We start from the raw sequence: 14,059 nt of genomic DNA on the forward strand, positions 1-14,059 counted from the left end.
GCTCGATCCGGTTTACAACACCCAAGAAAAGACTTCAGTTCACACAGGAGTCGTCGTAGAAGGTTGATCTTCGCTGTCGCTACGTGTCCCCAAACCCCCGCCCTCCCCCCACCCTCGACTTTATACATGAGGACGATCAACTCCTATCTATTATTTACATCTCAAAAGGAATCAGGCTCCGGTTTCACAGCCAAGAGGGGTTGAAATGCAAAAAAAAAAAAAGGTAGGCAGCGTAGAGAACGAGACGCTACCAGGATGCCAGACGTGTTTGTTTTGGAAAAATGTCGTGTGTTAATCTGGTTAATGGAGCGAGTTAACACAGTCCTGCCGCACGTTATTTAGGTAACAAAGGAACACCACTAGTGAAAGGAAAAATAGTCAAAGTAACCTCGACAAGTCTTTATTTGTTGTAGTAAAATCAAATATCTACCTAGCAGTTTTTCACCCCCTCGGTCCTTCTCTGGAGTCTTTAATCTTCAGAGCGAGGGCCTGTAAGATAATGACAATGCTGATAGTCCATGTGCTTGAATGGATCAGATCAAACAATTTCTTGTTATCTAGCCACATCTAAAACAGAGTCTGAAAGGAGAGGAGTCCAGTTTGGTGAAATGTGAGGGTTTAGAGGGGACTGACGGACTTGAGCTGATCATGTGTTGGGAGGAGGAGGAGGAGGAGGAGGAAGGGGGAAGAGTGGGGTTGTGGGAAATGTTGGATGTGTCTGTAGGGGTGGGAGAAGGGCACTGGATCACAGCTCCACAGGCGGCTCTCCGAGCGAGGAGGCCAGGTCGCAGGTGATGAGTGACGGGCCCCTTTTCCATCATGTTGATACTCAGACGGGTGATCTGAGTGATCACATGATATAGACCTTCTCAGCCTGAGAGAAGTTGAAGACTTCTTTGGTTCTGGGACACACCACTTTGTCATCTTGGCGGATGGACAGAAGGGACTGAAAGACATGACAAGCGAAAGATAATAAATGAGACAGAAAAACAAACGTTACAGCACAGATTTACTTTGGCCACCTCAGAAAAGGCCCAAAAATCAGTTTAAGTGTAGGCTATTCTTGATTTCAACACTTTACGTTTGTCATAAGTACAGATAAAAACAATAAAAAAACAGATAAATAGATAAACAGGAAAAGAAAGGAGATAAATAGACGGTAGCTATTGCAGACAGACGGCCCTTTCTGGCAGTAAACCAGACTCCATTCACAAAAACACAAACTTTAACTCAAAGAACAAGGGAGTTTGCTGTGCTACCGCTGCCTCTCTTGGTTAGTTTACTTGTGTTATTGTGGGACTTCTGTGCTTTAAATTCTCAGGTTGGATCCAAACTAATGTGTTAATTCGTTTGTTGAGGCAGCGACAGTACAGCAAACTCCTGTGTTCTGCAGGGTAAAATGAGTGCTGCTGTCAATGGAGTCTGGTGGCTTTGAAGTGAGCAAAGAGAAAGAGAGAACGGCTTCAACTCCCCCCCTCGAAAGAGATGTCTGACGGCAACGTAAAGCAGTGAAAACATTCTAAATATAGCGTATACTTAAACTGACATGGATTATTTTCTGTGGACCTTTTTTTGGGGTGGCTAAGATACATGTTCCTGTGTACTCACATTGTAGCCGTAGACATATCCGTTAGGAAGCATCATTGGAGGGTTGTTTTCATTCATGACCTCCCCAGAGATCTTACAGACTAGTCTGGAGTTGGCGCAGTGGGCCATGGGTAGCGGCTGGGCCAGCTTGTTGAGGGATTTACTGCACACTGGGCAGTCTGGGTTCTTAGAGGTGCCGTCCTCCTTGTAGCACTGACTGGAAGCGACGTGGGGGTTAAGGACCAAAACGTATGATTTGCTGCTGTTAAATAATATGTGATGATGTTTTTTATTCTCATTTCGTAGAAGAGATGGTAGGAGTGACATTGGGCTGCTACTAATGATTATTTTCATTTTCAGTTCATCTGAATCTTATTTGTCTGGTCAATAAAATGTCTATCTCAGCTTCCCAGAGCTCAAAGTGACATCTATAAGTGTCCAAAACCCAAAGATAGTCAGTTTACAAGGATATAAAGCAGAGGAAAGCAAACTGGAACCACCCACATACACTTCAATCTCAGATACAGGGACACTCCCTTCCTTTCCTTCCTTGTTTTTTGATTCAATCTTATGGAAATTTCTGTTTCTTAAAAGTAATTATTTCAGTTTTAGTCAGAAGGAAAACAAATTGACAAAGACTTTATAGCGCCCTTAGAGAGTTTGACCACGGAGACTTAATGAAAAAGGCAGCGGTAATGTTTTAATGGAACCACAGTTTGGCAGGATACGGTGTCTTGATGGCAGACAGACCAGCCTGTAGGGTGATGGTGAAGACAGAGTTGTTTCCCAGCTGGTGCAGTCTGTAGTTGTCATATCGGAACTGCTGGATCAGCATCTTCCAGCGGGCTGGATCCAAGAGATCCTGATAGAACGGGGAAAGACAGAAGAGAGAGTTTTAGACTGACTGCCATTTCTTATTCTGAGACAGCGAGGTGCAGACACATCTCTCTTCCGACATTTTACTCCTGAAACTATTTTTCCATCAAACTGTTTTAACTGGAGGAGTGTAAACAGCAACACACACCAGCCGTGTTGTAAAGTGCTGTAGCGCACAGCGAGCACGCCACACAGACAGCAGCCAAGTAATCGATGTCCTGTAGCCGGATGTTTGAATCACAGAAGCTAACAGACACGTATTGTGCTCTGCGACACCAGCAGGTTCGTGCATGATGTCAGACCCTTTAATTACAGGTGGTCAGCGCAGGTATTATGGCTTTATGTTGTTAGTTTCTGTGATTAAAGGCCCTCTGCTTCCCAAACACAGCTCGTCACCAATGATGTGATGTAATATAGATGCATTTTTTTAAATTAAGTTACAGCAAATCCTTTTGATTCAGCTGTAAAATGTGGTGACAACATTATTATTAGGCCTGATTTTAGTGATATGGAGTTTTCATACTGATTTTACCTGACGGAGGAAAGTGAGGGCAGGGTTCTGTATTTATTCCCAAAGATGGATTAATAATTGTTGATAACAAAATAATAATTGTAATGATAACCAAGCCACAAATGTGGAGCCTGAGAAACACATTGCCAGGGGACAGAGAAGATCAGCTCTGCTCCTGTCTCAACAAGCTGGTCAAAAATGTAGTCAGACTAGTTTGGCATTTTCTTTGCTTGCAGAAAAAAAAGCTACGTGCCTTCTGGGATGAAGCGCTGTTGTTATAGTGGTGCCTCTGTGCTACTGTCTCTCAGAGGGCTTTTAAGTGTAAGTGAATCTAAAAAAAAAATAAACAGCACAGCTACTGAAAGCAGGTACCTGAGGACGAGCTCAAAGCAGCACATGTGAGGCTACAAACAGAGAACAGAGGCCCTCTAGTGGCTCATGTGTTGCTACAGCACGTTTACACTTCAAATAATGTCAGTGGTGTTTTCTCATCAATGAGAAAACAGTTGATGTTGTCAAGTATCTGTTCAGTCATGATGAGCACAGCTGGATTAAACGGCACCAACATCGATGGCACTGGCGCTCCTGAGTGTGAACTTTTCTGTGAATTACTTTCAAAATGGTAGAAACCCTGATGAGTGTACCATAATATCGCTTGGCCAGATAAAAAATAAATAAATAAAAAAGTCATACATGGATGTGATTACATTAAGAAAAGGTCGTTACCTTGTATGGGGAGATATGTGTATCTGATGGGAAGGCCAGCATGCCCATCACCTGCCGAACCTCATCCAACTGCCCACCTTCTGCTTGGCTGAAGTGCTTCCTTGCATGTCTGACACACACAAAAACAAGATGTTAGTGTCTTCAATAAAATAAGGGAAGAGTCCAGTGAGAGCCTGAAAATGTGTTTTCACAAGCACCTACTGTTTTAAATGGTTGAACGCACACCAAAAGTGTTTCGAGGCATGTTTAACACCCCCACTCTACACGTTTAGATTTCAGAGCGTCAAACAAGGAAGAACAGTGACTGAGGCTTTTTTTTTTTTCCTGCAGCCACAATATAGTTTAGAGAGAGAGCTAAAAAAAAAGTGGACAGTATCTTATTAAATATCAACAACGTACGTGCATTATTGAGACGGGGGAGTTCTTGTCCTAAAGTGTGAGGTTTAGAGGAGGAGTAACTTCTAATTCCTCCACAGTGAGCAGCAGACTGGCAGGAGATGGAGTTAAACATCGTTAACATCCAGCAGGGAGAAGCAAAGCCTCCACCATGCTGCTGCTGCTCTTAACTTGATACATAAAACTAACAGCTGCAATTCATTAACAGAGTACAGAGGTATGATCAGCTGTGGTTTCTGTGATTTTCACCCAGCTGGAAGAAGGAATAAAAGATGAAATGAGAGGAGTGGTGTGCAGTGGCTTTACTGGTGTTCTACTGCCAGCCCACAGAGGAAAGCAGCAGCACCCAACAGCCGCTCTTCCTTAATGAAAGACTGCTGGTTCGGTTTTGTCAGCGTTTCAAATCTGATGCCTGCAGTGTGCGAGAGCTGCAGCAAATGAGGATCTGTTATCGTTTTCAGTGCGATTGGGCCTCAAGTGTGAGGGTTAAAGGTCTGACTGAGTGTGTAATGCCCACATACAGTATGTTCATGTGTGCTGTGGTTCTGTGTTCAGTACCTGACGGCGTCCATGCGTTTGTTTTGTCTGATGAGCTCAATGAACTCCTGGATTCTCAGGCTGAACTCAAGACAACTCTGCCAAAGAAAAACAGAAAAAAAAATAAATTCATGAACCCTCACAGCAGTGCTCGTAGATTCTCAAGATGCCTTTCAATATTTTATCATCCAAATGGATTTCTGGAACAGAAAAGAAAAGTCACCTGCATTTGGCACTTGAGCCGCAGCTGACCCAAACCAAATGTCACAAATGCTCTCATGAGAATTAAAGTTTCAGACATTTTCTCCAGCACCAGCATCCCAGAGCGGGACTCACCATCTGAATATTCACCTAAGTCATCTGTGCACTGCGAGGTTGACTCTCAAACGGCTAACTGGGAGGATTATTATGCCTTGGCGGAGGTCCGCACACCACAGAGTACTTTCTGGCTTAATAGGATAATCTTAGGATTAACACTTGAACTTGCTGCCACTGCCAGAAGGGCAGAACACCCAGGAAGAGTAATTAAACCTGAGCAGGTCTGTTTCTGAACACAAACACGGTTACACTGTTTGGAAAAAGCAGAAACACTTGTCTGTATACTTCTGTTCGCTTGATATGCTTAACTTCAACCTGTGAAGTAATTTTTGTTTTGTTTGTCATGATTGGCTTTTAGGCATTTGCTTCTCTTTTAAAACAAAGTACCTTCATCTTGCGGAGGCGGGACTTATTGTCATGGCACCAGGCGAGGCAAGTGGCCGTCTCCTGCCTCTCCAGAGACTCCTCCACCTCCTTAGCTGTGAGGAACATCTCAATGTTCACCAGATCCTAAAAATACAGGAGACTGGAGGTATTATTTGGGAAATAACGGCATCAGAAAAATCCAAATGTTAAGCACAGTGGTGGGAAAAAACAGATTAACTACAGATCTATCTATATGAACTATATTATGTAAAAATAGTAAACTTTGTTGATATAGTACATTTAAAAACAGTTACAAAATGCCTTGCAGCAATTGAATCCATAAAAATGCACACACTGTAAAACACTAAGGGTTAAAGAGCAAGGTTAAAAGAATTAAAATGATAGGCAAGAAATTAAAAAAAAAATAACACAAAGTAAGAGCAGGCAGCTCAAGTAAAAATCAGGAAATGCTTTGTGATGAAAGAATATTTTAGGGAGTATTTTCAAGACCTCGCTGACTCAGAGAGGCTTATTTCCTCTGCAGGTCCCTGATACCAAAGACCTCTGCCCGAAGGCTCATAAGGGACTAAAAGGTCTGAATATAAACTGGATCCAGGCCACGAAGAGCCTTTAAAATAGATCCTAACACAAACGAGGAGTCAAAGTCAAGAGGTTAAACCAGGTGTGATGCGACTGGTTAAAACATGACCCGGTACCTCTATCCCGCTCTGTCTGGCCAGTTTGACAGCTGTGTTGTAGTAGCCGCAGCGCAGCAGATGCTCCACCATCATGCGGTCCATGCGTTTCTTCTTCCACAGGTTGACCGAGGCCGGCTGGTCGCTGCTGTGCTCCTTCAGGTGCTCGATGCGACGCTTGCACAGCTTGGCGCTCTCGTCTTCGGCTTGGATGGACTCGGCAGCCTACAGGTCACACACACACACACACACACACACACACACAAGAACGATAAAGACATGAACAGAAAGCTGAATATGCATCATGCAAAAGAGAAATACAAGTTTGAATTGATGGGCATTCAACAGCCATAGTAGTTGTTGGCATTGTTGGATTTCCTAGAAGAAAGAGCTCCAGTTTTCTTATTTCAAGAGGAAATGAATCTATATATGTATATATTAAGTAAATAGTCTTTTCAGAACAGCACTTCTCACAGAGTGAAGTCACTAAATGCTTCACAGGAGTAAGAACTGTAAAAAGAACAGGCCCAAAATAACAAACACTGGACAGCAACAGACGATACAAACTGAATAAATGAGTCTCTAAAAACAGAGGCGGCAGATCGGACGTCCACAGGAAGAGAGCTCCACGGCGTCGGAGCCACAGCTTCAAAGGCTCGATCACCTTTCGTTTACAGACAGACCGACCGTGAGAACCGTGAGCACGCAGGGCTCGATATGTGAAAACAAGAACCTTCAAACGAATCCTGAACTTTATGGGAAGCCAAATGTAAAGAAGACAAGAGGGAGAGGACAGGATGAGTGCGATGTGAGTCGACCTGCTGGATTGACTGTTTGATTTACTATTAATGCTCCTTAAATGTGAGGAACGGGCTGCTGAATAAGACAACAAGAACGTGAGAAGACGTTTAGACATCACCTTGATCTCTGGGAGACAGACACTGTTTAGACCGAACGAATAATCGATTCATTGAGAAAACAATCAGCAGTTGCAGCTGCTGTTGCCTGGATGATATAAAAGTAAAATACGTAACGGCAAGAAACAGCTAATTTTTAACAAACATTTTGCTCCGCTTGTTAAACTGATGTTATAGTTTGAGGCCTGGACAGACTTTTCAAAGCTGGAACACTGTTGAGCAAAGGCCAGACGACACAGCTGCTTCCTGCTCTGTAGATAAATTGTTATGCAAGTTGAGGGTCGTAAACACAAACACAGGGATCACACACACTTAAAAATAATGCATTCCCTCTGCTGTGTGTTACGTGTGACGAGGATCTTTTATCAGACAGCACATGACTGCATTCCTGTGTGCACTGTACCATGCACGCTGCCATTTTAGATTAGAGTCATTTCAAAAAGAAACAGCATCGCTTTGCTTTTATTAAACATAACCTCTGTGCTTCACTCCCCACTTTCAGGCTTTGAACTTAACTCTGATTTGCACATGTTTTTTGCAGCGGAAAAAGAGACTCCCACGCTCCTGATAACGCAGCGTGGTGTCTGGCGTGACATAGCCTTCAACGCTATGAATCCAGCGGTTTGCGTGTCACAGAGTACCTGCTGGACAACATGTTGGCACAGAGGACAAAGGAAGTGCAGAAGTGTGTTTTGATCACTTGTTTTCTGTGGTTTTCAGAGAGGCTTGATAGAAGAACCGGCCAGGCAGCATTCCACCGCTGACAAACACAATCCGCCAAGGCCGCAGCTCTACTATTATAGAGAAAAAAGCTGCTTTTGTCAACAGGAGCGAGCGCTGTGGCTTTTAACAGTTGGCTCCAGCTGAGGGGAGATCGTGTTTGTAGATGAGATACCGCTGGTGGTGTGAGGCCAGGGTGTCTACGTGTATCAGCAAGTTACATTTAAGGCTTTTTAAGACCACTTATACTTAGATTTAAGACCAATTTTTGCCATAAAAGTAAACATCAAATGTGGAAATATAAACATACTCTTCAATAATAAATAAATAAAATATGGTTATTGATGTAAAAATACATTTGTCCTTAAGGAGATTAATCAGCTGTGTGTTCTTACTGTGGTTCTTTTGTTTTAAATAACTCCTTTAGCCTACAGTCTGTCAGGATGAATCCAGTCATCTTTGCTCGTGTATATCGGACAGATGACGGCCCACTTTGTACAGCTCGTCTTTTGTCCAAATGCTGGAGGGACTGGACGATTACTTACCAGCAGTGGGGTTTTTTTTTTTTGTGCGATGCAAATCTGACTGGTGCAACGACATGAACGAGACTCGCTTTGAAACACTGGAGATTAAATAGAAGCCCTGAGGGGGAAAAAAAGAGAGGTATGGAGGAAAAAAGAAAGCAGACAGGTTGGCTAACCAGCTAGCTCCTCCATGACATCCAGGCAGACGCTACGGTGGCCAGAAGGGGACAAAGTTGGCAAATATGAACAGCAAAAACTTAAGGAAGGCATTCATCCTGCGGCACATCTGCTCTGTGACTGCAGCAGCTGTTAGATTTTCAATATAGCCGAACCCAAACAGAATTTAAGACTATTTCATACCTTTTAAGGGCTTTTATTAGTTAATGTGAATGTCAGACATTGTAAGACGTTTTAAGGTAGTATTAAGGCAATATTTTTTTTATCTTCTTAAAGAAAAGGGGGAATTCTTGAGCTTCGCAATGGGATGCAGGATAGAAAATGACCTCCAAAGTGGAAAAACAAGAGAAAAAAAACCTGACCCTGAAGTGTAGCATCAACAGAGACAACAGAGATCAAAAACATGATTGCCGAGATAAACCTTCCACAAACAATAACCGGCACAGTTGCACTTGCCAGCTGTCTGGTGCGTCTGATTATCTCTCATCACTATTTTGGATAAACCAGCGCTCTGAGAACACAAACGGCAAGATATGACACCGGCAAAACAGGGGACGATACATGAACCGTGACTGACTGCCTGTATTAGTCATTTGTGCCCATCATACAACCGCACTTCTTAGCAGGAGCTGGTCAGAATTTAACTAAGAGAGAAGTATGAGGAAGATATTTGAGTGTTGGATGTCAGTGAGAGAGAGTGATTTAGCAAATCAACAAATCAAAATCTATACATGAAAACACCTCTTGATGGTTGTTGGTGTGTAATTATGCACACCCGGTCCGCTCACCTTCCTCTTCAGGGCGCTGAGTTTCTCCACCACGCCATCCAGCAGCGACACCACGGAGTCCACCACCGGGAAGCTGCTCAGCGTCTTCTCCAGCTCTGCGACGACCATCGTCACGTGACTCGTCTCCCGGTCGATGTTCTTCTGAGCCGCCCTGAAGCGTTTGTTCAGAGTCTCGTAGGGGACCTGCAACCCATAAAACACATGGTTGTTTACATAGTTGAGTTATAGAGAGTTCTGGTAGTGTGCATCAGATATAATGTCTTGTTGGGACTACAGAGACTGAGGCACACACAAACAACCACATACAGAAAAACAATACAGGAGCAGTCTACCTAAATAAACACTGATAAACTTTCCTTCATTAAAAAAAAAAAACAAACACGACAAATTTAAATTCCCTTTCCAATATACAAGATAAAGCCTTTACAATGTCACCTGCCGCTGGAGTGAGAGCAACACTATCAGCGGTGCGCTCTACCATTTCTTTCCCTTGCAGCCTAATTTCATTTCTGCATGAAAGAGTCCAAGAACTCCTCAACGGAGTCAAATTAAAGCAGGAAGCAGATGACTGGCGCCCACTTTCTCCCACTGCAGCACCCCGTCTCTCCTGCTACTTCCACCTGCAGAATATTTGTCACAAGATCTAAATCTCTAATTACTAATAAAGAATCGTAAAATCCTTAATAACTTGCTTTGCTTGTCAACATGTCAGCATCAGATTTATTGACTATTTACTACAATGTTTTGCTTGAATCCAAAACTAAAGCTTCCTCTATGTCTAAATGGTTACCTTCCCCACACGATCTGTACCAAATTCACTTTAGTAAAAGCAGAGGAAAACTAATGACTAAAACCCTAACCATTTATAGTCATTCTTTTTACAATAGCACCCTATCAGAACAGAAGCCTACAAGCCTAAAATAAAGTGTTAGCATACAGCTACAGTTTTTATACTTTATACTGAAGTATGATGGAAACAAAGCCTTAAAGAAAAGCAACAGAGGAACATTTAAAAACTGCATTTGTATCTCAGAGAAGTTTGAAACTATGAGATCTACATGAAAAGAAGACCATCTGTATTCTACAAGATCTAAAGAGCTTCATCTCTGATCAAACAGAGCCGTGCTGTCCCCTCTTGTAGGACAAGAAAAGGTGGCTTTGCAGAAACCTGCCAACCAGATTCACGCGACTGTTGTGGTTCCCTCTCCGATATGTTGCATAGAATAAAAAAAAAAGAAGAAAAGAGAGAGAATAGCTTTGATCCATTGAGGATTTTTTTTTTGCCTTTTAAGTTCGAGCCAAGTTAATTTCACAGATCAACAAAGGAGAGGAAAGTTACGCAAGCCTGCCTCAAAAACACAGAAGAATAAAGCGTGGAGTTGCTCTGCTGGAGTTATTAAAGTTATTTTTAGTATTTAGGCCTAATTTTGACAAATGTAAGTCCAGAGAGAGACCCTGTGATTCAGACATTTAAACTCCAAACTAATCACAGGGCTCATACAGCTTTTCAAGAGTCAAATTCAAGCACTTTCAAGGTACCTAAACCAGGAGTTTCCAAACTCTCGAAGCCTTTATCATCTAAATTTTAACTATAAATGCAACTCCTCCTTAACGCCTACAGCAAACGAAGCAGTTTTTAAAATATTTTCCATTAGCAGGGCAGATGTCATGAAGTTGACAGCCTGGCATGTCACTAAAGCTAATAACCGATGAGCAGGTACGATAGTAGCACACGCCGACGCAGAGTTTACGACAGACGCAGAGCGGGAAAAAAAGGCTCCTTTTCATTTCGCTGCCCATGTCGGTCAGTGGAGCTCGGGTCCGCTCTGCTCCCCGTCTGGTGATGGGACGCATTAGTGAGTAAATATGAGTGAAGATTTTCATTTCAAGTAAAGATTTTTTGGTTTCCAAGAATCATTATGTAGATGAAACACCAGATTATGTTGAAAATCAAGCACTTTTCAAGCATATTCCCCAAATTGGGAACATAACAATCGAAAATTATACATTTTCCAAACTTTCAAGACAAACCCTGCTGTAAATATCCATCAGTGTCCTGCTGACACAAACTGCTCAGGAGTGAGTACGGCCGCAGTATGAGAGGGAAAAGGTAGAAAAAAGCACTGGCTTTACGTCAGTGTGCAGGATTTGTTTTTCCTGAGGGCTACATGGTGATCAGGGTCACTGACACGTTGAGCAGAGTTTGATTATCACTGACACACTTGGCCACCGATCAGCAAAGTAATTAGGGATCATAAAATGAAGACTTCAGCTGACGGTGATGACTACAGCGAGATGCCAAATCAATTAAAACATACGTAACATAAACAGAGTAGTAAAGTAATATAACGGCAGAGAGTTTACTAAACTCTCATCTGAAGCAGCTATATATTAACATCTACGGTTGTAAAAGTTTAAGGAAAAAAATGTTGGAGAACAGAACTGCAACGATTAAATCGATCACCAACAAAAGTAAAAAATTCTCTGACTCCAGCTTCTTTAATGAGAATATTTTCTCGTGTTTTTAATCTAATACGGCAGTAAACTGAAAATCTTTGGCTTGTGGAGAAAACAAAACATCTGAGGACGTCATCTTGGACTTTGGACAACAACGATTGACATTTTCCACCATGTTACAGGCCAATTAACCAAGAAAATTATCAACAGATTAATCAACATTGAAACTGTGAGTTACAGTATCATCATTTTCCAGGTAATTCACTGGAAGAATTTACCATATCAAACAACATATTGCTATATATTCCTCTCTAGCTTTTTTCTTTTTAATAGGAGATGTAGACAGAAAACACTCTTACAAAATAAGTGAATATAATTTCTTTAAAAATTAATAAGCAACAAATCTGGCTGACAAAATACTTCACTTCAAAAGCACTGAACCAGATGTGTCTCTGATGATTTCCTGAATCTGCCTGGACACTGGACGTTGTATGTGGCATTATGCTTTTCCATACTAATTGATTTATTTGACAGTTGACACGTTACTCCGACATGAAGCAGCTAATATAATGGCCAGGCTGACACTGTGTGTGTGTGTGTGTGTGTGTGTGTGTGAGTCTTTCTTGATTTGCTGGGAGGCGGCTCATTGCAAGAGACGTCCACAGGCCCACTCCAAAGAGCAAACACTGGTCATTAAAAGCTAATCAGAATAACTGTAATCATTAACTGGCATGTCTGACACCTTTTACCTTTACCTTGCACACAGACGTGCCATCTTAAATATGCAGCACTTCAATTTAATTTGACTCTAGTGGGCCTGTATTTTAAAAGGCACTGGTCAAAATGGGATTTTACACTGATCTGACAGTGAAAACGTCCCCAAGGACACAATATCCCACACATACTGTATTTGGCTGGTAATGCAGATTAGCATGTGACACTACAATCCTGCTCAATATAGCTCCAAATGTAATCAACACTGCTCTTTTCCCACAGCTGTAGACTCCCATTTGATGCCAATTATAACCATCACTCCTGTCTTAAAATGGTGCCCATCATCTTTACTGCAGCATCCAAGCAGAGACAGACAGACAGACAGACAGACAGACCACAGCCATGCCTCTCTGAACGCAGACTCTGCTTAAACATCGCAAAACAAAAAAAAAAAAAAAACACCTTATATTCATCATGACAGCATCATGCCATTAAGTTACCACACACACACACACACACACACACACACAGAGAGAAAAAGGCTGCCAGGACATCGCTACTCACAAACGTGCTTTATATGACGACGCTTTGTGGCTGTCAGACCCGAGCCGAGCCGAGCCGAGCCCACAGGAGGGGAAGCAGCCCGGGCTTGTTTCAGCTCGTCTATTAGCGCTGGTGTCGCAGTAACGTTATGTGCAATGGAGGACCGGTGCGTGTGTGTGCGGCAGCAGGCTGTGATTGCTCCCGATGGCCATTTTGAAGCGCAGAGAGGAGGCAGCAGCAGCAATCTGATGACACTGCGCTAACTAACTAACTAACTAACTAACTAGCTGACTGACTAACTAACTGGGCTGGTTGTGCGTCCTGCAGCGGAGCGTTGCGGCCTCTCACCCCGGTGATTTTCTACCGATCCACCGCTCCAATTTGCATGCTCGCCGTCCCGTCTCTGGTAGGCTGTTCACCTCTTTTGCCACCATAAAAATGGCTAATGCTGGTTTTCCAACCAACAGCAAACTGGCTAGCAGGCCAATCACGCCTGCTGGATATTCATCTGACGCCATGCCTGCTTGTTTGAGGGACTAACCACCATGCTGCTACATGTTGTGTCAGCTCATAGCATCTTTTAGCTGGATTATACTCCAAAAAACCACTAAATATAAGGGTTATCTTAGCTATTAAATACGCCAATTACCGTTAAAATAACGCCATGTTAGCTAACAGGGGCGTGTAGCAGTTAGCATTAACTGACAAGCCCAAACTAATGTCGAAAATTATCTTTTTTTTAATTCAAAATCAGGCTTTAATTCAAGCTAACACCGCCGAGGCCCTATACAACACACTTGACGCCAACAGTAGGAGCCCACCGAGGCAGCAGACAGCCAGCTAACTGTCCGCCAGCTATCGATATTCATCGAACAACTCGATCGTTTCTATCGCTTTTCAAAGACAGGTAGTTAGTGGACGTTGCTACCTGGCTAAGCTAGCCCGGCTAAAGTTAGCATCCCTGTCAAGCTATCAAATCGGCCAATAATCCCAATTTTCCTAATCCCGCCGCGCACACGGCGCATTTCAGACACGCCGAAATCGCCACGGTGTTAAAATATGACGGTTTAATGCTGTATTTACCTTCAGGGTGGGGTATTCTTGGACTTTGAGAGCCATGGACAGTTGTGATGCTGTCTCTTGCACCGCCATCTTGGTTTTGTGGTTTTCTTGTGGTTGTTTGTGTTTTTTTTTTTTTTTTTCCATC

The 14,059-nt window shown here is 42.8% G+C and overlaps 1 protein-coding gene across 1 annotated transcript; it reads right to left on the minus strand.

Moving 5' to 3' along the window:
- Positions 1-384: 384 nt before the first annotated feature.
- maea (macrophage erythroblast attacher, E3 ubiquitin ligase) lies at positions 385-14,028 on the minus strand. The gene is made up of 9 exons (XM_070836666.1): positions 13,936-14,028; positions 9,139-9,321; positions 6,034-6,237; positions 5,339-5,461; positions 4,655-4,731; positions 3,701-3,809; positions 2,316-2,449; positions 1,609-1,804; positions 385-946 (listed from the first exon to the last, which is right to left on the minus strand). Exons 1-9 carry the CDS (start codon positions 14,002-14,004, stop codon positions 851-853), a joined length of 1,191 nt encoding a protein of 396 aa, XP_070692767.1. The 5' UTR covers positions 14,005-14,028; the 3' UTR covers positions 385-850.
- Between the last annotated feature and the right edge of the window lie 31 nt (positions 14,029-14,059).

Source organism: Pempheris klunzingeri, chromosome 9, assembly GCF_042242105.1.
Source record: "Pempheris klunzingeri isolate RE-2024b chromosome 9, fPemKlu1.hap1, whole genome shotgun sequence".
Taxonomy (NCBI): domain Eukaryota; kingdom Metazoa; phylum Chordata; class Actinopteri; order Acropomatiformes; family Pempheridae; genus Pempheris; species Pempheris klunzingeri.